Source organism: Oncorhynchus tshawytscha, linkage group LG11, assembly GCF_018296145.1.
Source record: "Oncorhynchus tshawytscha isolate Ot180627B linkage group LG11, Otsh_v2.0, whole genome shotgun sequence".
Lineage (NCBI taxonomy): Eukaryota > Metazoa > Chordata > Actinopteri > Salmoniformes > Salmonidae > Oncorhynchus > Oncorhynchus tshawytscha.
The window spans coordinates 4,697,131-4,717,231 of record NC_056439.1 but is presented as its reverse complement, the minus strand read 5'-3'; the positions used below and the strand labels follow the sequence as shown (position 1 = coordinate 4,717,231).

Below are 20,101 nucleotides of genomic sequence, written 5' to 3'. Positions count from 1 at the left end.
AAGGTTGAGACCGAGTTTGCGTCTCTGACATGGGTAGGCAGACCGTTCCATAAAAATTGAGCTCTATAGGAGAAAGCCCTGCCTCCAGCTGTTTGCTTAGAAATTCTAGGGACAATTAGGAGGCCTGCGTCTTGTGACCGTAGCGTACGTGTAGGTATGTACGGCAGGACCAAATCAGAGAGATAGGTAGGAGCAAGCCCATGTAATGCTTTGTAGGTTAGCAGTAAAACCTTGAAATCAGCCCTTGCTTTGACAGGAAGCCAGTGTAGAGAGGCTAGCACTGGAGTAATATGATGAATTTTTTTGGTTCTAGTCAGGATTCTAGCAGCCGTATTTAGCACCAACTGAAGTTTATTTAGTGCTTTATCCGGGTAGCCGGAAAGTAGAGCATTGCAGTAGTCTAACCTAGAAGTGACAAAAGCATAGATTAATTTTTCTGCATCATTTTTGGACAGAAAGTTTCTGATTTTTGCAATGTTACGTAGATGGAAAAAAGCTGTCCTTGAAATGGTCTTGATATGTTCTTCAAAAGAGAGATCAGGGTCCAGAGTAACGCCGAGGTCCTTCACAGTTTTATTTGAGACGACTGTACAACCATTAAGATTAATTGTCAGATTCAACAGAAGATCTCTTTGTTTCTTGGGACCTAGAACAAGCATCTCTGTTTTGGCCGAGTTTAAAAGTAGAAAGTTTGCAGCCATCCACTTCCTTATGTCTGAAACACATGCTTCTAGCAAGGGCAATTTTGGGGCTTCACCATGTTTCATTGAAATGTACAGCTGTGTGTCATCCGCATAGCAGTGAAAGTTAACAGTATGTTTTCGAATAACATCCCCAAGAGGTAAAATATATAGTGAAAACAATAGTGGTCCCAAAACGGAACCTTGAGGAACACCGAAATTTACAGTTGATTTGTCAGAGGACAAACCATTCACAGAGACAAACTGATATCTTTCCGACAGATAAGATCTAAACCAGGCCAGAACTTCTCCGTGTAGACCAATTTGGGTTTCCAATCTCTCCAAAAGAATGTGGTGATCGATGGTATCAAAAGCAGCACTAAGGTCTAGGAGCACGAGGACAGATGCAGAGCCTCAGTCCGATGCCATTAAAATGTCATTTACCACCTTCACAAGTGCCGTCTCAGTGCTATGATGGGGTCTAAAACCAGACTGAAGCATTTCGTATACATTGTTTGTCTTCAGGAAGGCAGTAAGTTGCTGCGCAACAGCCTTTTCTAAAAATTTTGAGAGGAATGGAAGATTCGATATAGGCCGATTAGTTTTTTATATTTTCTGGGTCAAGTATCCTTATGGTAGGATCTCCCTAGCAACATCGCCATGGTACCACAGTCCACTACCAAGTATCCTTATGGTAGGATCTCCCTAGCAACATCGCCATGGTACCACAGTCCACTACCAAGTATCCTTATGGTAGGATCTCTCTAGCAACATCCCCATGGTACCACAGTCCACTACCAAGTATCCTTATGGTAGGATCTCCCTAGCAACATCCCCATGCTACCACAGTCCACTACCAAGTATCCTTATGGTAGGATCTCCCTAGCAACATCCCCATGGTACCACAGTCCACTACCAAGTATCCTTATGGTGGATCTACCTAGGGACATCACTATAGTACCACAGTCCACTACCAAGTATCCTTATGGTAGGATATTCCTAGGGACATCACTATAGTACCACAGTCCACTATCAAGTATCCTTATGGTAGGATATTCCTAGGGACATCACTATAGTACCACAGTCCACTACCAAGTATCCTTATGGTAGGATCTCCCTAGCAACATCGCCATGGTACCACAGTCCACTACCAAGTATCCTTATGGTAGGATCTCCCTAGCAACATCGCCATGGTACCACAGTCCACTACCAAGTATCCTTATGGTAGGATCTCCCTAGCAACATCGCCATGGTACCACAGTCCACTACCAAGTATCCTTATGGTAGGATCTACCTAGGGACATCACTATAGTACCACAGTCCACTATCAAGTGTCCTTATGTTAGGATCTACCTAGGGACATCACTATAGTACCACAGTCTACTACCAAGTCAATGGTAGGATCTACCTAGGGACATCGCTATGGTACCACTAACCTCCTATCCCTGCGGTAAGATTTACTTTAGTAATAACACCACAATGAGGAACCCTAGGTTAATGTGAAAACTCAACTACGTACACAGAGTGTACAAAACATTAGGAACACCTTCGTAATATTGAGTTGCACCCCCCTCCCTCCCCCCTTTGCAGTCAGAACAGCCTCAATTAGTCGGGACATGGACTCTACAAGGTGTCGAAAGCGTTCCACAGGGATGCTGGCCCATGTTGACTCCAATGCTTCCCGCAATTGTATCAAGTTGTGTGTGGAAAAATCCAACAGCGTTGCAGTTCTTGACACAAACCGGTGCACCTGGTACCTACTACCATACCCCATTCAAAGACACTTCAATCTTTTGTCTTGCCCATTTACCCTCTGAATGACACAATCCATGTGTCAATTGTCTTGAGGCTTAAAAATCCTTCTTTAACCTGTCTCCTCCCCGTCATCTACACTGATTTGAAGTGGATTTAACAAGTGACATCAATAAGGGATCATTGCTTTCACCTGATCAGTCTGTCATGGAAAGAGCAGGTGTTCTTAATGTTTTGTATACTCAGTGTATGCTGGTTCCATACTAAAGCATTTGAAGGGAATACTAAAGCATTTGAAGGGAATACTAAAGCATTTGAAGGGAATACTAAAGCATTTGAAGGGAATACTAAAGCATTTGAAGGGAATACTAAAGCATTTGAAGGGAATACTAAAGCATTTGAAGGGAAATGAAGGGTTGAACCCAGGCCTGGGCAACATGCCGGCCACTTCAGCAGCTCGTGAACTGTGAACCCCAACTGACATGCTGCTAGGCCATAATCACACTAGCCACTTGAACAGCACTAGCCAGTCCAACATGTGACGTGTGTGCGGCGATCGACTCCTGCCTTCTCACCCCCCGATACCCCTCTCTCTCGCACTCGAGACAGACGCTAGGCTCCATCTGTCTGGGCCTGCCGAGGCCGTCTTTTTTTTCTTCCTCACAGGACCACATGGTGTGCTTTTTCCCACTCATCTTCACTCTCGTTCTCTCTCTCTCACCTTACCTCGTAGTTGCCTCTCATTACAGTGCATAGCCTCTTTCAAACCAGACAAGCCCTTAACAATAAGCAGTAGCAGGTCATCTGTTGTTACTTAAGGCAGTTTTTTTTTTTTTACGGGCAAAACAAGCATCGCGCTCAGACAACAGCTGAGGCCAACAAGGAAGAGAGCGACTACTCGGCAGCACAGATGGGGTTTTAATGTAACACCGGAGATGGAGGCCGGTGCTCTTAACCCCAACGAGCAGGAAGGGAAAGGAGAGAGATGTTTTTTTGTGTGCAGTTGTCATGGAAACCAGGTAGTTTGAGGGTGAAATGAGAGCGGATGGCACACGCTGGAAAATAAATGTATTTCTTCAAAAACGATAGGAGAGCCTTCCATCTTCCATCCAGCTAGTCTATCTGTTTCTTCTTCTGAGAGCGAGAGAGAGAGAGAGCGTTTACAGTGAAATGATTCAGTAGCTGTACCTCTGTTCTACAAGGACATCTTTATTCTTGTCTCAGCCCTTGGAAGTCTGAACTAGAAGAAGTGACACAGTTTCACCTGAAGAGGGCGCTGGAGACTACAACTTCCAGTTAGTCTCCTTGCCCTCTCAAAGCTCACAGAGCGAATATACACACACACACACACACACACACACACACACACACACACAAGCTAGAGGGAACTTGCTACTAGCGTTTTCTCTCCCAACTTCTGATTTTAATGACGATATTAGCTCTGACTCTGGCAACCATGACTGGCATATTTTCAATGTTTCTAGTTGTTGCTGTGAACCAAATGATCAGTGAATATTTTTTGTTGTTTTGTGGCAACCACATTAGTAGTGCAGCTGTGCCTCTCGTACCAGACGCTATTCTAATCAGGTCCTGATCTATTAAGTGCTCTGGTTGGTTTGAAATGTAGAAAAGTTTGAGTTGTAAGCCTTGAGAGCTCATGATAGGCAACAGGACCAGTGGGGCAGTTAGTTTGTGAAGTGAAACGATTACATCCCTTGTACATAAGGACTTACTAATCATATGCAATTATAACCTGTTAGAGATACCTAGGGTGGCCGGACGTCCCCGGTTTCCTGCTGACAGTCCCCGGTTTTGGTGGCCTGTCCCCTTAATGTGTCCTCGTCGGACCTTTATTCTAAGAAGGTTTGATCGGCGATGCGTTGTAACCATCTCATGAATAACCATGGCCAGAAATTGTCTCCAACAGCATAGGCTACCAGACTTGGGTAGTTTTTGAATTACTAGATGGGTTAAGATGAAGAACTGGAGGGGTAATCCATTTTGTGTTTTACAATTCAATTGTTTGAAAGAACTATAGCGAAAATTTATAGTTAATTATAGTTCCAAGGCCACTTTTCATTTTTTATTATTTTTGCGCGGTTAAACAAAAATAAAATTCCCACTTTTTAATTTCCTAAATCCGGTCACCTTTCCTAGGGCTTTTCTTTCAGAGCCATACTTTTTACTGCAATCGCATACAGTATTGAATTGAATTGTTTATATACCCACTTTGGGGGAACTCTGTGGGGGGGGGGCTAGACTATTCTGAATGCTATGGGGACAAGGCCCACTGGGAGAGTTATGGAGGGGGAGCCAGGGCTGAGGGCACAGTTGGCAGACTGTGGGCAGCAGATGCCAGCGTGGGAGACTATCAACGGTTGCCATGGCGAGGGTGTGAAGAAGCAAAGCACTAGGAGCGTTTTGTCAATTTTTGGGGGGGGCTGATCTTTTAAACTCTTCCTGACCCTACAAAGTGTGTGTCTCAGATAAATGACTTACTACCTCTATAATATCACAATATGTTGCATTGTCCCACTTTGTTCAACTAGAGGGAATGTATGATCATACTATAATATACAGAGAAGGACAGTATATTCAACACGATCAATACTGCATCCACCCTTTTCTAACAGCTCATTCAGAAAACCCTCATCCCTTTAAGCCCAGTAACTATTGTCTCTCTCTGTTCTGTAGATGAAGCATTCTTTAAGTACTGTTATTAAAGAGAATGAGAGGAAACCCAACCGCTCCCTTGGCAGTGACTCTCTCTCTCACAGACACACACACAGCAAAACTATCCAGGAATGATAGAAACTCGGTCGTCTGCCCGTAACTCTGTTCTGCTCCCGACCCGGTTTGTTCCAAATGCCTAATTCGTACCCATTCTTTTCCCTACCAACACACAGAAATAGCCATGTAATTGCTTGAGCCGATGTAGCAAAGTTAACGGCCCTCTATTTGTCTGCTGTGTCGGTCGGCTCTACAGCCTCTCTCCCACTGGCACACTCTAGCTTTTGTTTTTGCTCTCCCTCTTTCTCTCTCCCTCAATCTCTCTTCTCTGCCTTCCCTCCCTACGCCCTCTCTCCAACCCCCTCCCTCTCTCTAGTCTCCTCAGGGTTGTGGCATCTCTGGCTAGGGGCCAGGCACTCTCTCTGGTGTCCCCTAGCAGCAGAGACAGAATCTATGTTCCAAGTGACACCCTATTCCCTGCATATTGCACTACTTTTGACCAGGGCCGATGGGGAATTGGGTGCAATTTGAGAGGCAGACAGAATCTAGTGGAGCTTTAGAAGTCACATGACTCGACAAGCCTGTGGGAATCAGGAAAGAGGTGCGTCTTAAATCAGGGTGACTGGCTCATAGGCTGCAGTGCCGCAATACTTTGTGCTGCAGTGGTTATATTAGCGCATTTTGTTGTTGTGTGAGTGTGTTGACTCTGGGAGAGAGTCCGAATACCCATAGTTGCTTCCTAAATAGTATGCAGAAAAAAATTGACATTTTTGAAAATCGAGTATCATTTTATTGTCTGGATGTCATACTCATGTTGGCTTTGACAAAAGCTGATCAATTAGGTAAGGGGATGAGCTACCGAAAATCAGTGAATAGCGCGAAACAACGCAATGGTGAGTTTTCAGTAGGCGAAAATGTGTTTTATATTATGTGAGTTTTTGAAAATCGGGATGGTTTAAACGCCAGGATGTTATACTCATCTCAGTTCTTTATCTAGTGGGATTAGATGCACACTTTCCCACAATGCATTGGAAGAGGTGGGCTGCGAGTGACAGGCCCTAGTTCTCTCCAAGTAGCCAAACAACACAACTAGGCTACTTAATTGGGAAGTTGCCGAATAGCCGTTTCTGCGGCGGTGTTCAAATGTAGTCTATCCTTAAAATGATTGAGTATTGCATCGTAGGCTACATCTTTGAAAACCTTTTTTTTTTTGAAGTCGATTTCGGTTTTCTCATTTGAAAAGTTTTTCTTTTTCTCTTGGCCTTCTAAACCATCTTTGGATTTCTGACAATGTCGGCACCAGGGACAAGCCTTAGCAGTCATTCTGATTTGATTCCCAATGACCAGTGCTTTAGTTTACTATGTTGCTGCCCAGCGGTTCTGAATTTGCCATACACCCGATTTGAACAGTTAAGGTGTTTGTGTGTCCTAGGCTATTTGGTTTATGTTACAGCACTTTGGTTTCACTAATAAATATGTTCAAGTGGAAAATATTTACCTACGGTATAGGTTGAATGTGATGCTCTCCTTATAACCAGCCTGAGTAGGCCTATAACTCCATACCTATTCCATTCAGAGTTTAGAGAAATTAATCAAATTGGAAATGAGCTATTATCAGGCTGCTTAGTGTGATGCATGTCTGTAGAATTTAGAAAAATCCACCCGCACTCGGCCCCGCCCCCGCCCCACCTACTCAACCAGTCAGGAGCCGCGACGGCCGCGGCATACTGCATACTTTTTTACTAAACAGTCCGTGCTAAATAGTATGCAACGATGAGTACATGCATTTAGCAGTTTAAGCATGTAGTACGCTAGTGTGGGTATTCAGACACTGTGTGTGTTTCTTAAATTTTTTTAAGGTGCATGCAAATACAAGGCTCCATGTTGGTTGGCAGGTGGCCAATCTTGACCTCTGACCTCTCAATAGCTTCTCTAATTGGCTACAGTGGTCAGAGAGCACCTAACTGACCATCTGCCAGAACACACACACACACACACACACACTGACTTTGCATGTGTACAGTTTCTCTTACCTAATAGCCCAAGGCCTACTACTACTGATATTACAATTGTAGCCTTATAGAAACTTCTACAGGGCTTTATAGGTTGACAGTCCTAACCCTTCAGTGCACTCCAGTCTATCCTCTCAATTCCACACCCCTCCCTCTCTGGCCTCCTACAGAAACTCTATACACTATGCCATTGGGTCACTGGCAGCCCAACATCCACATGTAATTGGCTACAGTTGTTCCAGAATATTCCATTCCAACATTCCCAGACAGACTGTAGGTTAGACACATCACTGTTTCATCACATCATTTTTCTAATGGCCACGGGAACCAGGGAATGAATCTCCTGAGTTCAGGAGAGAGGGTTCTACAAAAAAAATATGGAAAGTCAAACTAACTGCCCAGTTATTAATTTTTGAAGTAGTTATTTTTGAAATCTTTGAATTTCACCAGTAATTGAAAGCAGTTTGAGTTGAGACCTGAAGCTTTGTGTGTGTGTGTGTGTGAGATACCTGAAGCTTTAAGGATGTCTCCAGTTAATATGCAGAGGTTAGGGGGGTTGCTTAGTTTGGAGGACAGAGAGGGAGAGCGAACCGCTGAAAGTAAATGAGTTGGCGAACCTCCAGACAGCCCTTTTTTACATTCAAAGGATGTAGGCCTATTTCTTCCTCCAGTCCACTTCAGAATAATTGAAAAGGTTTTTAGAGAAACACCCTGGTCTCTCCTGTCTAGTTTCTCCAAGCTCTTTCATAAAGATCCGTTTATGTTTTTTGCAGATGGGAGTATACTGGGCAACGCATTGGGCATAGCTGTGACGCAGATATGCCCAAGTCTCCTCGTGCTGTTAGCAAAGCTAGGTGACAAATCACTTATTTCCCCTAATCTCTTTCTCTCCCACTCTTTCTGGCCAATGGGTCTCTCTCTCTCTCTCTCTCTCTCTCTCTCTCTCTCTCTCCCCCTCTTCCTCGCTCTTACGCTCTCTGCTCTGCATCCTCTTCTCGTATAATGAGGTTCTTTCTATCTTCAAACACAAGATTTCTTCTTCTCCTCATCCCATCCAGGGGTATCTTAAAAGCCCTCTTAGGGTTGCCGCTATCCAGGTCCTTGTCTACATTTGCTGCCCAGGTCGTAGCATGATGCTAGACACAATGTGAAGGGTTTTTCACACAGCAATTTCTTTGTGAAACTGGGTCAAGGAAGAGAAAAAAACCTCTAAAAAATGTCTGATCATCTTCAAAGGGAAATAATTGGCCGTAATAAAGGCTGTAATATGCAATTACAAGGAACAGCAGTCTTCTTAGCCAAGACCTCTCCTCACACACACACACACACACACACACACACACACACACACACACACACACACACACACACACAACATCGCTCTTGTTCAGAAAGTCTCGCTCATGGTTACTGGGGATAATTGCCCTCTACCTGGGAAGGCCATTCTGGTTTCAAGTAACACTGCAGCTAATTGGGACCACAAAAGGCTTTTGTGAGGTCCACATTTTTAGTCAATTTTAGGAGCAGTTTTAAAGGGGGGTAGCTGTTGGATCACACTGCGGATCAGTGTTCATTTACGCTATTCACCAGTGACTGTAATGGTAACTACCACTGTTCTAATAGTAACTGAGACCAGTGACTGTAATGGTAACTACCGCTGTTCTAATAGTAACTGAGACCAGTGACTGTAATGGTAACTACCGCTGTTCTAATAGTAACTGAGACCAGTGACTGTAATGGTAACTACCGCTGTTCTAATAGTAACTGAGACCAGTGACTGTAATGGTAGCTACCACTGTTCTAATAGTAACTGAGACCAGTGACTGTAATGGTAACTACCGCTGTTCTAATAGTAACTGAGACCAGTGACTGTAATGGTAACTACCGCTGTTCTAATAGTAACTGAGACCAGTGACTGTAATGGTAACTACCGCTGTTCTAATAGTAACTGAGACCAGTGACTGTAATGGTAACTACCGCTGTTCTAATAGTAACTGAGACCAGTGACTGTAATGGTAACTACCGCTGTTCTAATAGTAACTGAGACCAGTGACTGTAATGGTAACTACCGCTGTTCTAATAGTAACTGAGACCAGTGACTGTAATGGTAACTACCACTGTTCTAATAGTAACTGAGACCAGTGACTGTAATGGTAACTACCGCTGTTCTAATAGTAACTGAGACCAGTGACTAACATTAAACAGTGCTCAGGATAATATCTTATCGTGTTCCCCACCGAAGACATGCTGCCATGACAACTGTTTGTCACAAATTCTCCAAGTTAACCATCCCTCGGCTCTCTCTCTCTCTCATGAGTTCTGCCTGCTTGCTGTGAGCGCAGTGGACCAACGTGCATGTCGTGCCGTGCCGTGCTCTGATGTTGTGCCAAAGCAAATCTGCCGCAGTAGCGGGTGGCGGCATGGTTGGCTGGCTGGCATGGGGCTAGTGGGGGGGGTATGGTAATCACACTACAGTTTGGGGGTTGGCGGGTGTGCTCTGTAATCGGCCACCGTCGCTGATAGGGGGCAATTCATTTCCCGTAATTAACGTTAGGAAGGAGTCATTTTATGGCTGCCAGGGTGGAGGGGAGAGGAGGCATCTGTTCACTCTCATTGCATCACTTTCCACTGGACAATGGGAATTAAGGTCTGTATTGAGTCTCAGTGGAATTGCTGAACTAGAATCAGTTTAGCCTTTTTCAGATCAATGAATGAGCTTATATGGACCGGGGGGACCTGATCCTAGACCAGTTAATTTTTTTTATGTGGCTGTTGGAACTAGGAAACCTGTATCGTCTGCATATAAATGTCTCTTTTGATTCACTGCCACCCCTGGTGTGTTGACCAGATTTTCACTCTCTTCCTCCCCTTCTCTCTTCTTCCCCCTCTCTCTACCTCCCCCTCTCTCTCTACCTCCCCCTCTCTCTACCTCCCCCTCTCTCTTCCTCCCCCTCTCTCTCCTCCCCCTCTCTCTTCCTCCCCCCCTCCCCTCTTCTTCCCCCCCTCTCTACCTCCCCCTCTCTCTACCTCCCCCTCTCTCTACCTCCCCCTCTCTCTACCTCCCCCTCTCTCTACCTCCCCCTCTCTCTACCTCCCCCTCTCTCCTCCAGTGTGCCATGCGGAGCTGAATGCGATCATGAATAAGAACTCAGCGGACGTGAAGGGCTGTTCCATGTACGTGGCTCTGTTCCCCTGCAACGAGTGTGCCAAGCTCATCATCCAAGCAGGTGGGACCCCTCCCTCTCTCCTTCACCCATCCCTCTGTTCTGTCATTTTTGTTCTCCATTTCCAAACAGGTGAGGCTCCTCCCAACTGTTGCCCTCCCCTCACAACCCGCCTTTGCTTTTCTCCACCCTTCACTTCCTTTTTCATCTCTCTCTTTGTGGTACCTTTTCTCTGCTCCTTTTCATCCTTTCAGGGTCACACACTCCTTCTCCCGCTCCGCACCTTTGGTGTTGTCGTGTTTCTTCTCTCCGCATTCCTTTTTTATTTTCTTCCTTCGTTCATGCTCTTCCCGTGTTGCACTCCTCCTCCTCCTCCTCTCTTTCTACACCTCTTCTCTCAGGAACACACACACACACACTCCCCCCTCTCTTGTCCTTGACTCAGCTAGTCACAGCGAGACGCCTCTCCTCCTCTTCCACTAAACACATCACCTCTTTCCTATCTTTTCTCCCCCTATACATCCCGGTTGACAACCACAAAGCATGTCAGTTTAGCTCACATTGTGTTTAGCCTAAGTGCCATACAGTGTTCCCTCTGTGCAGTATGAGTTATGCAGGTATTAGACTGGCGCTGATGGATGGGCAGACCACACAGCGACCACACAGCGACCACACGGCGATTGCGCAACAGATTCTCAGCAGTGTTTTTTTTGGGGTGTGTTTTGATCACCGTCGACGTGGTACGGACTGTGTGCCGTGGTACGGACTGTGTGCCGTGGTACGGGCTGTGTGCCGTGGTACGGGCTGTGTGCCGTGGTACGGGCTGTGTGCCGTGGTACGGGCTGTGTGCCGTGGTACGGGCTGTGTGCCGTGGTACGGGCTGTGTGCCGTGGTACGGACTGTGTGCCGTGGTACGGACTGCGTGCCGTGGTACGGGCTGCGTGCCGTGGAACGGGCTGCGTGCCGTGGTACGGGCTGCGTGCCGTGGTACGGGCTGTGTGCCGTGGTAAGGGTGTGCCGTGGTGCAACCCGTACCCTTACCCCTCTTGTTGCTCCCCACCACTTACGATAGGAAACATTATTATACTCCGCAACCTCCGCCTTTTTCAAACATAGCAACACAAACGGCAAGCACAGCTTTTTTTCCCTCTTTCGATCCTTCTCCTTCGCTCCCTCTCTACTGCTTTCTGCCCTCCCTCAAAAAACGTTCCTTCCCCCGTTATCTTCCCACAACCCCCTGCTGTTGCTCCTTAGGCAAGAGGCCCTCCTGGAGCTGCATACCGAAGTGAGACACACACAGGCACACACACACACACACTCTCAACTCCTACACACACACACACACACACACACACACACACACAGAGCTATATATACTGACATGTATGCAGGCATGCATACACACACTCATAGTTCCGACACACTCCTACACACACTATTTCACTCTGATCACAAATGGGTCTTGCCAGGCCCTCTTCTCTCCCCGGCACAGTGGGGTGTAAGCTCCATCTCCAGGCTCCTACTTCATTAAGGAGGGAGTTTATACACACACACACACACACACACACACACTTTTTGTTCACCTGCATCTTCAAGAGGAGAGAAGGAAACTGAACAGCAACAAGCCAACCTAATTTGTGATGCAGTTTCAACCTGGCTTGTCAAACGCTTAGCAACAAGTGCCATGTTTCACAAAGGTGGCGTGTGATGACTGTTCACTCCGCCCCGCCACTAGAAAAATCTATTTTTTTCCCTCTGCTTCTGTCTTACTAATTCTCTTTCTCTCCCTTTCTCTCACTCTCTCATATCTATCCTTCTCACTGTCATAACAGCATGATGAGAATCAGAGGGTTTAACAATAGATGTGTTTGCTATTTACCGTGAAACGTGTCAGTGAATCCGATAGGCCTACGGAAGGCCGTTGGGCTCAATTCCACAGCGCTCCTTAGCGCTGCACCTGTTCGTCTGGTTTTAATCGCTCACTCTAGAAATGGGCTTATTTCCATTCAGCCTTGATTACAACTTCTCCATGTGTGGGGTCAAAGAGTGCGTTTGAACCTCAACCTAGGGAATAGGTTAAAGTATGGTCTGAGCGAGTGGGCCGCGCTCTCGCTCTCTGTGTGTGTGTGTGTGTGTGTGTGTGTGTGTGTGTGTGTGTGTGTGCGCCGCTCTGTCTGGTCGTTTGTGTGTTTAATAAATGCGCCTCATGTACCGACGAACAGAACGGCTCAGCTCTCTAAGAACGGGAAGGGATCCTCCGAGTCCTTTAAAAAAAAAAAAAGTTTAATTAAGTAACGCTTGCAAGGCCTTGAACGGTAGCCTCTCGGCCCCTCAACGTGTGTGTGCGCGCGCCTTGAACGAAACCCTCTTGGCCTCTCAATACACAGGCTCTTCAGGTGAGAGATGGAGGGGGAAAAGAGGTCTACTCTTCTGGCTTTAGGGGGCACTGTGGTCTTCTCATTCTCACCGCTCCCCCTTCGTTTCCTCTCGGTCTCCAGCAGGCCACCCGTTCAATCAACGTTTGAACAAATCTCTCAGTTGGCTTTTATTTTTGGACTGGAGTTCAAATGAGCTGCGCTGCTTCTCAGTAACCGTGTGGAGCCACCCAGAAGTCTCTCTCCCTCCAATCTCTTTCCACCTTTTTATCGTTCGCTTTTCTATTTCAATCATTCTGTTTTTCTCCCATTTTCACTGGCACACTTTTATTCACCCAATTACTTACTTTGACTCACTCCTCTCTCCTCCTTTCCTCCCCTTCCCCCTCTCTCTCCACCCCCCTGTTACCAGACGGTTAATAGTACGTAACTGTCTTGTTATTTACGCTATAAATCCTCAAATCAGCCTCCTATTATATTCTCAGCCGGTCTCAGTTCTAATGTGAAAAAGCTGCTGCTGCGGTCCGGCCTGACTCCCATGCTGGCAGTGCTGTGGTCCGGTCTGACTCCCACGCTGGCAGTGCTGTGGTCCGGCCTGACTCCCACGCTGGCAGTGCTGTGGTCCGGCCTGACTCCCACGCTGGCAGTGCTGCGGTCAGGCCTGACTCCCACGCTGGCAGTGCTGCGGTCCGGCCTGACTCCCACGCTGGCAGTGCTGTGGTCAGGCCTGACTCCCACGCTGGCAGTGCTGCGGTCAGGCCTGACTCCCACGCTGGCAGTGCTGCGGTCAGCTGGCAGTGCTGCCCGGCCTGACTCCCACGCTGGCAGTGCTGCGGTCCGGCCTGACTCCCACGCTGGCAGTGCTGCGGTCCGGCCTGACTCCCACGCTGGCAGTGCTGCGGTCCGGCCTGACTCCCACGCTGGCAGTGCTGCGGTCCGGCCTGACTCCCACGCTGGCAGTGCTGCGGTCCGGCCTGACTCCCACGCTGGCAGTGCTGCGGTCTCCCACGGCCTGACTCCCACGCTGGCAGTGCTGCGGTCCGGCCTGACTCCCACGCTGGCAGTGCTGCGGTCCGGCCTGACTCCCACGCTGGCAGTGCTGCGGTCCGGCCTGACTCCCACGCTGGCAGTGCTGCGGTCCGGCCTGACTCCCACGCTGGCAGTGCTGCGGTCCGGCCTGACTCCCACGCTGGCAGTGCTGCGGTCCGGCCTGACTCCCACGCTGGCAGTGCTGCGGTCCGGCCTGGTCCCACGCTGGCAGTGCTGCGGTCCGGCCTGACTCCCACGCTGGCAGTGCTGCGGTCCGGGCGCCTGACTCCCACGCTGGCAGTGCTGCGGTCCGGCCTGACTCCCACGCTGGCAGTGCTGCGGTCCGGCCTGACTCCCACGCTGGCAGTGCTGCGGTCAGGCCTGACTCCCACGCTGGCAGTGCTGCGGTCAGGCCTGACTCCCACGCTGGCAGTGCTGCGGTCAGGCCTGACTCCCACGCTGGCAGTGCTGCGGTCCGGCCTGACTCCCACGCTGGCAGTGCTGCGGTCCGGCCTGACTCCCACGCTGGCAGTGCTGCGGTCAGGCCTGACTCCCACGCTGGCAGTGCTGCGGTCCGGCCTGACTCCCACGCTGGCAGTGCTGCGGTCCGGCCTGGCAGTGCTCCCACGCTGGCAGTGCTGCGGTCCGGCCTGACTCCCACGCTGGCAGTGCTGCGGTCCGGCCTGACTCCCACGCTGGCAGTGCTGCGGTCCCTGGCTGGCAGTGCTGCGGTCCGGCCTGACTCCCACGCTGGCAGTGCTGCGGTCCGGCCTGACTCCCACGCTGGCAGTGCTGCGGTCCGGCCTGACTCCCACGCTGGCAGTGCTGCGGTCCGGCCTGACTCCCACGCTGGCAGAGCTGCGGTCGGGCCTGACTCCCACGCTGGCAGTGCTGTTACGTCTTTAATACTGAGAGCTGTGTTGGTGTCGCGCGCCAAACTATTTCTCCTCAGCTCAGTCATGCGTTGGTGCATTTAGCTTTAACGCCTCAGTATGTATTTTGAATTGAGGAGTCATTATCCATCTTAAGATCGTTGTACAGAAAATGAAGAATGTGTGTGTTGACGAGCGGGAGGCACTGTCCTAACACCTAGCAGGTTATCCGTCCTCTGAGTCTACGTAGCTAATTCACTGGTTGCCCCTCTTCACCCCTCTCCTCCCAGCGGCCTCGCTCCCATTGTATTCCCATGAGCTAATCTGGAGGCCTTTTGTTGCTTTCCTAATCCCATTGGAATGCTCCTCCATAGTGTGTGTCCCTCTCCTGTTTATCACTGGCTCATTACAAGACCTGCTATTGTAAGTCACTTGAAATAAAAAATCAAATAACATTTTATTTGCCAAATACAACTGTTCTAGACTTAACTGTGAAATGCTTTGCTTACAACTCCTCACAACAATGAGGAAAATAAAATTAGGAAAATAAAATTTAAAAATAAAATGATAACGAGGAATAAAATACACAAGAATGGAGCTATATACAGTTATATACTGTCGGAAGTTTACATGCACCTTAGCCAAATGCATTTAAACTCAGTTTTTCACAATTCCTGACATTCAATCCTAGTAAAAATTCCCTGTTTTAGGTCAGTTAGGATCACCACTTTATTTTAAGAATGTGAAATGTCAGAATAATAGTAGAGAGAGTGATTTATTTCAGGTTTTATTTCTTTCATCACATCCCCAGTGGGTCAGAAGTTTACCTACACTCAATTAGTATTTGGTAGCATTGTCTTTAAATTATTTAACTTGGGTCAAATTTTTCAGGTAGCCTTCCACAAGCTTCCCACAATAACATGGGTGAATTTTGGCCCATTCCTCCTGACAGAGCTGGTGTTACTGGGTCAGGTTTGTAGGCCTCCTTGATCACACATGCTTTTTCAGTTTTGCCCAAAAGTGTTCTATAGGATTGAGGTCAGGGCTTTGTGATGGCCACTCCAATACCTTGACTTTGTTGTCCTTAAGCCATTTTGCCACAACTTTGGAAGTATGCTTGGGGTCATTGTCCATTTGGAGACTCATTTGCAACAAAGCTTTAACTTCCTGACTGATGTCTTGAGATGTTGCTTCAATATATCCACATCATTTTCCTGACTCATGATGTCATCTATTTTTTTAAGTGCACCAGTCCCTTCTGCAGCAAAGCACCCCCACAACATGATGCTGCCACCCCCGTGCTTCACGGTTGGGATGGTGTTCTTCAGCTTGCAAGCCTCACCCTTTTTTCCTCCAAACATAATGATGGTCATTATGGCCAAACAGTTCTATTTTTGTTTCATCAGACCAGAGGACATTTCTTCAAAAAGTACGATCTTTGTCCCCATGTGCAGTTGCAAACCATAGTCTTTTTTATGGTGGTTATGGAGCAGTGGCTTCTTCCTTGCTGACTCGTTTTACTGTGGATATAGATACTTTTCTACCCGTTTCCTCCAGCATCTTCACAAGGTCCTTTGCTGTTGTTCTGGGATTGATTTGCACTTTTTGCACCAAAGTAAGTTAATGTCTAGAAGACAGAACTCGTCTTCTTCCTGAGTGGTATGATGGCTGCGTGGTCCCATGGTGTTTATACTTGCGTACTATTGTTTGTACAGATGAACATGGTACCTTCAGGCATTTGGAAATTGCTCCCAAGGATGAACCAGACTTGTGGAGGTCTACAATTTTTTGGCTGATTTCTTTGGGGGGGATTTTCCTATTATGTCAAGTGAAGAGGCACTGAGTTTGAAGGTAGGCCTTGAAATACATCCACAGGTATACCTCCAATTGGCTAATTGATAAAATTTGAGTCAATCAAAAGCTTCTAAAGTAATGACATTTTCTGGAATTTTCAAAGCTGTTTAAAGGCACAGTCAACTTAATGTATGTGAACTTCTGACCCACTGGCATTGTGATAGATTATTTCACTATCTGTAAACAATTGTTGAAAAAATGACTTGTGTCATGCACAAAGTAGATGTCCTAACCGACTTGTCAAAACTAGTTTGTTAACAAGAAATCTGTGGAGTGGTTGAAAAACGAGTTTTAATGACTCCAACCTAAGTGTATGTAAACTTCCGACTTCAACTGATTTGGCTGTTGATGACAGGTGTATAAAATCAAGAACACAGCCATGCAATCTCCACAGCCCATTGGCAGTAGAATGGTCTTACTGAAGAGCTCAGTGACTTTCAACGTGGCAAGTCAGTTTGTCAAATTTCTGCCCTGGTAGAGCTGCCCCGGTCAACTGTAAGTGCTGTTATTGTGAAGTGGAAATGTCTAGGAGCAACAACAGCTCAGCCACAAAGTGGTAGGCCGCACAAGCTCACAGAACGGGACTGCTGAAGCTCGTAGCGCGCAAATATCGTCTATCCTCAGTTGTAACACTCACTACAGAGTTTCAAACTGACTCTGGAAGCAACCTCGGTACAATAACTGTTTTGTCGAGAGCTTAATGAAATGGGTTTCCATGGGCGAGCAGCTGCACACAAGCCTAAGATCACCATGCGTTGGCTGGAGTGGTGTAAAGCTCGACGCTATTGGAGCAATGGAAACGCGTTCTCTGGAGTGATGAATCTCGCTTCACCATCTGTCAGTCTGACGGACAAATCTGGGTTTGGGGGATGAAAGGAGAACGCTACCTGCCCAAATTCAGTGCCAACTGTAAAGTTTGGTGGATGAGGAATAATGTTCTGGGGTTGTTTCATGGTTCAGGCTAGGCCCCTTAGTTCTAGTGAAGGCATATCTTATCACTACAGCATACATTCTGTGCTTCCAACTTTGGGGCAACATTTTGAGGAAGGCCCTTTCCTGTTTCAGCATGACAATGTACCCGTGAACAACGTGAGGTCCATACAGAAATGGTGTGTCGAGATCGGTGTGGAAGATTTTGACTGGCCTGCACAGAGCCCTGACCTAAACCCCATCAACCACCTTTTGGGATGAATTGGAACGCCGACTGTGAGCCACACTTAATCGCCCAACATCAGTACCCAAACTCACGAATGCTCGTTTCTGAATGGAAACAAGTCCCTGCTTCAATGTTCCAACATCTAGTGGAAAGCCTTCCCAGAAGAGTGGAGGCTGTTATAGCAGCAAACGGGGACTAACACCATATTTATGGACACAATTTTGGAATGAAATGTTTGACGAGCAGGGGTCCACACATGTAGTGTATATACATTAAGGCAGGGTGAAGTGGCTAGGCATCAGGATAATACAATAAAGAACAGCGTAGCAGTAGCGTTGCGCTAGATGTTTATTTATTTTGACATCATTTGTGTGTGCGCGTATGTAGTTCATGTGTGTGGGAGTGTCAATGTAGTGTGTGTGTGTGTGTGTGTACACTGTTCTCTCCATGACAAAGACTGACCAGGTGAACGCTACAATCACTTATTGATGTCACTTGTTGAATCCACTCGGTGCAGATGAAAGTTAGGAGTCTGGTTAAAGAATGATTTTTAAGCCTTGAGACAATTGAGATGTGCCATTCGGGGGGGGGAACAGTTTCAAGTCTCCGCCCACCAGAAATGCTACTTCTGGGTGAGCAGTTTCTGTTTATGGCCCCATACAGTTTGACAGCTGTGATAATTACAAATTAGAACTCTCTTGGTAGGTTAAAGGGTCTGCAGCTTACAATGACCATATACCAGGTGAGCAAAAGATAGAGATTTCCTTCACACTTGAAGCAGCAGAACCAGTTACTTTTGAAAAGTTAAGTTTCAGTAAGACGCATAATGTTGCAGCTTTTCAAGTCTCTCTGATAGGAGACTCTCGAACGGAGCTCATCCCCATGTTATTCTCAAGTGATTTGCCAGTCGAACGGAAGGGAGCGCCGTTCGGTTTTCACTTCGCCTCAATTTCACCTCGTCTCCCACGTCTATGCCTGCAGCGTTTTGGTAGCCCACGGAAACAAAGGAACAGGGTTCGGTATGAACAGTGGAACAGCTGAGTCGGAGTTGAAGTCAAAATCTAGGTTAGTAGCTGTCGATCTGATGTCCAGAAGTGCTTCGGCGGTCATGTGTGGCAATAATATGAACTTTCTGTACAAAAAAAAGTAAAGATAATCACGGTAGAAGTCACTATATAGTAAAGTTGGGTTGGAACTCGTAAGATGATGCCCGTCCTTCCACTTAGCCATAAACGAGAGGCCGCTTTCTTCCTCACTTCGGATTTCCCTTGCCTTTTCTCTCTCTCCTCTTTCTCATTTGGTCTCACGACTGCCACGTATTAGCCCCCCTTCCTCCTATTTTCTGTTACTTTCCTTGCCTGATATTCCCCTCTTTTCCTCGCTCTCTCCTTCACTCTCTTTTCTTTCCGTAGCTGGTCAAAAGGATGCGTAAAACATGGATTTATGGGAGCCTCCTCAGTCTATTGGGCTTGGACTGACTCCCCAGCGCCTGCCTGCCATCTTGTCACTTTGGGCTCACGCTGGCGAGGGACATGTCTGTCACAGGCACACGCTCTCAGGCATTCACCCGCACACACACAAACTCTCTGTGTCTGTCACCAACTTCCACTGGAGTGGGCTAATTTGAAATGTTCCAACGTTTTAGTCTGGTCCCAAATGGCTAGCTACCCTTACCCTCCTCCCTCTCTTCTGAGTTACTTAAGCTGCCCTCCCGTCCACTTAAGTCACTGTTGTGGAACGTTCCAGAATGTTGCGTTTTTTCACAACTCAAACTGCCTCTGAGTTTTCCATCCCATTCATGACTGGTCACTAGTATTCCGATGTTACTGGTTAGTTACATAACAACAATATCAAATAACATTTGATTTGTCACATGTGCCGAATAAGACGGGTCTAGACTTTACAAGCCCTTCCCAACAATGCAGAGTTAAAAATAAGAGTGTTTAAAGCTGTCATCAAGGCAAAACGTTGTTGCTGGTGATGTCTGGTGAGGACCTGCCTTACAACAGGCCTACAAGCCTCTCAGCCTATTGCGGACAGTCTGAGCACTGATGGAGGGATTGTACATTCGTGGTGTAACTCGGACAGTTGTTGTTGCCATCCTGTACCTGTCCCGCAGGTGTGATGTTCGGATGTACCGATCCTGTCCAGGTGTTGTTACACGTGGTCTGCCACTGCGAGGACGATCAGTTGTTCGTCCTGTCTCTCTGTAGCTCTGTCTTAGGCGTCTCACAGTACGGACATTGCAATTTATTGCCCTGGCCACATCTGCAGTCCTCATGCCTCTTTGCAGCATGCCTAAGGCACGTTCACGCAGATGAGCGGGGACCCTGGGCATCTTTCTTTTTGTGATTTTCAGAGTCAGTAGAAAGGCCTCTTTAGTGTCCTAAGTTTTCAGAACTGTGACCTTAATTGCCTACCGTCTGTAAGCTGTCAGTGTCTTAACGACCGTTCTACAGGTGCATGTTCATTAAATG

The 20,101-nt window shown here is 47.3% G+C and overlaps 1 protein-coding gene across 2 annotated transcripts in view; it reads left to right on the top strand.

Annotated features, from left to right (window-relative positions):
• Positions 1–20,101, top strand: part of LOC112232183 (deoxycytidylate deaminase) — a 70,301-nt gene that overhangs the window by 13,251 nt on the left and 36,949 nt on the right. For both annotated transcript variants that reach the window (XM_042329710.1, XM_042329709.1), the window contains exon 4: positions 10,285–10,401. In XM_042329710.1, the coding sequence (XP_042185644.1) occupies positions 10,285–10,401 (117 nt within the window). The remainder of the gene's footprint in view (positions 1–10,284; positions 10,402–20,101) is intronic.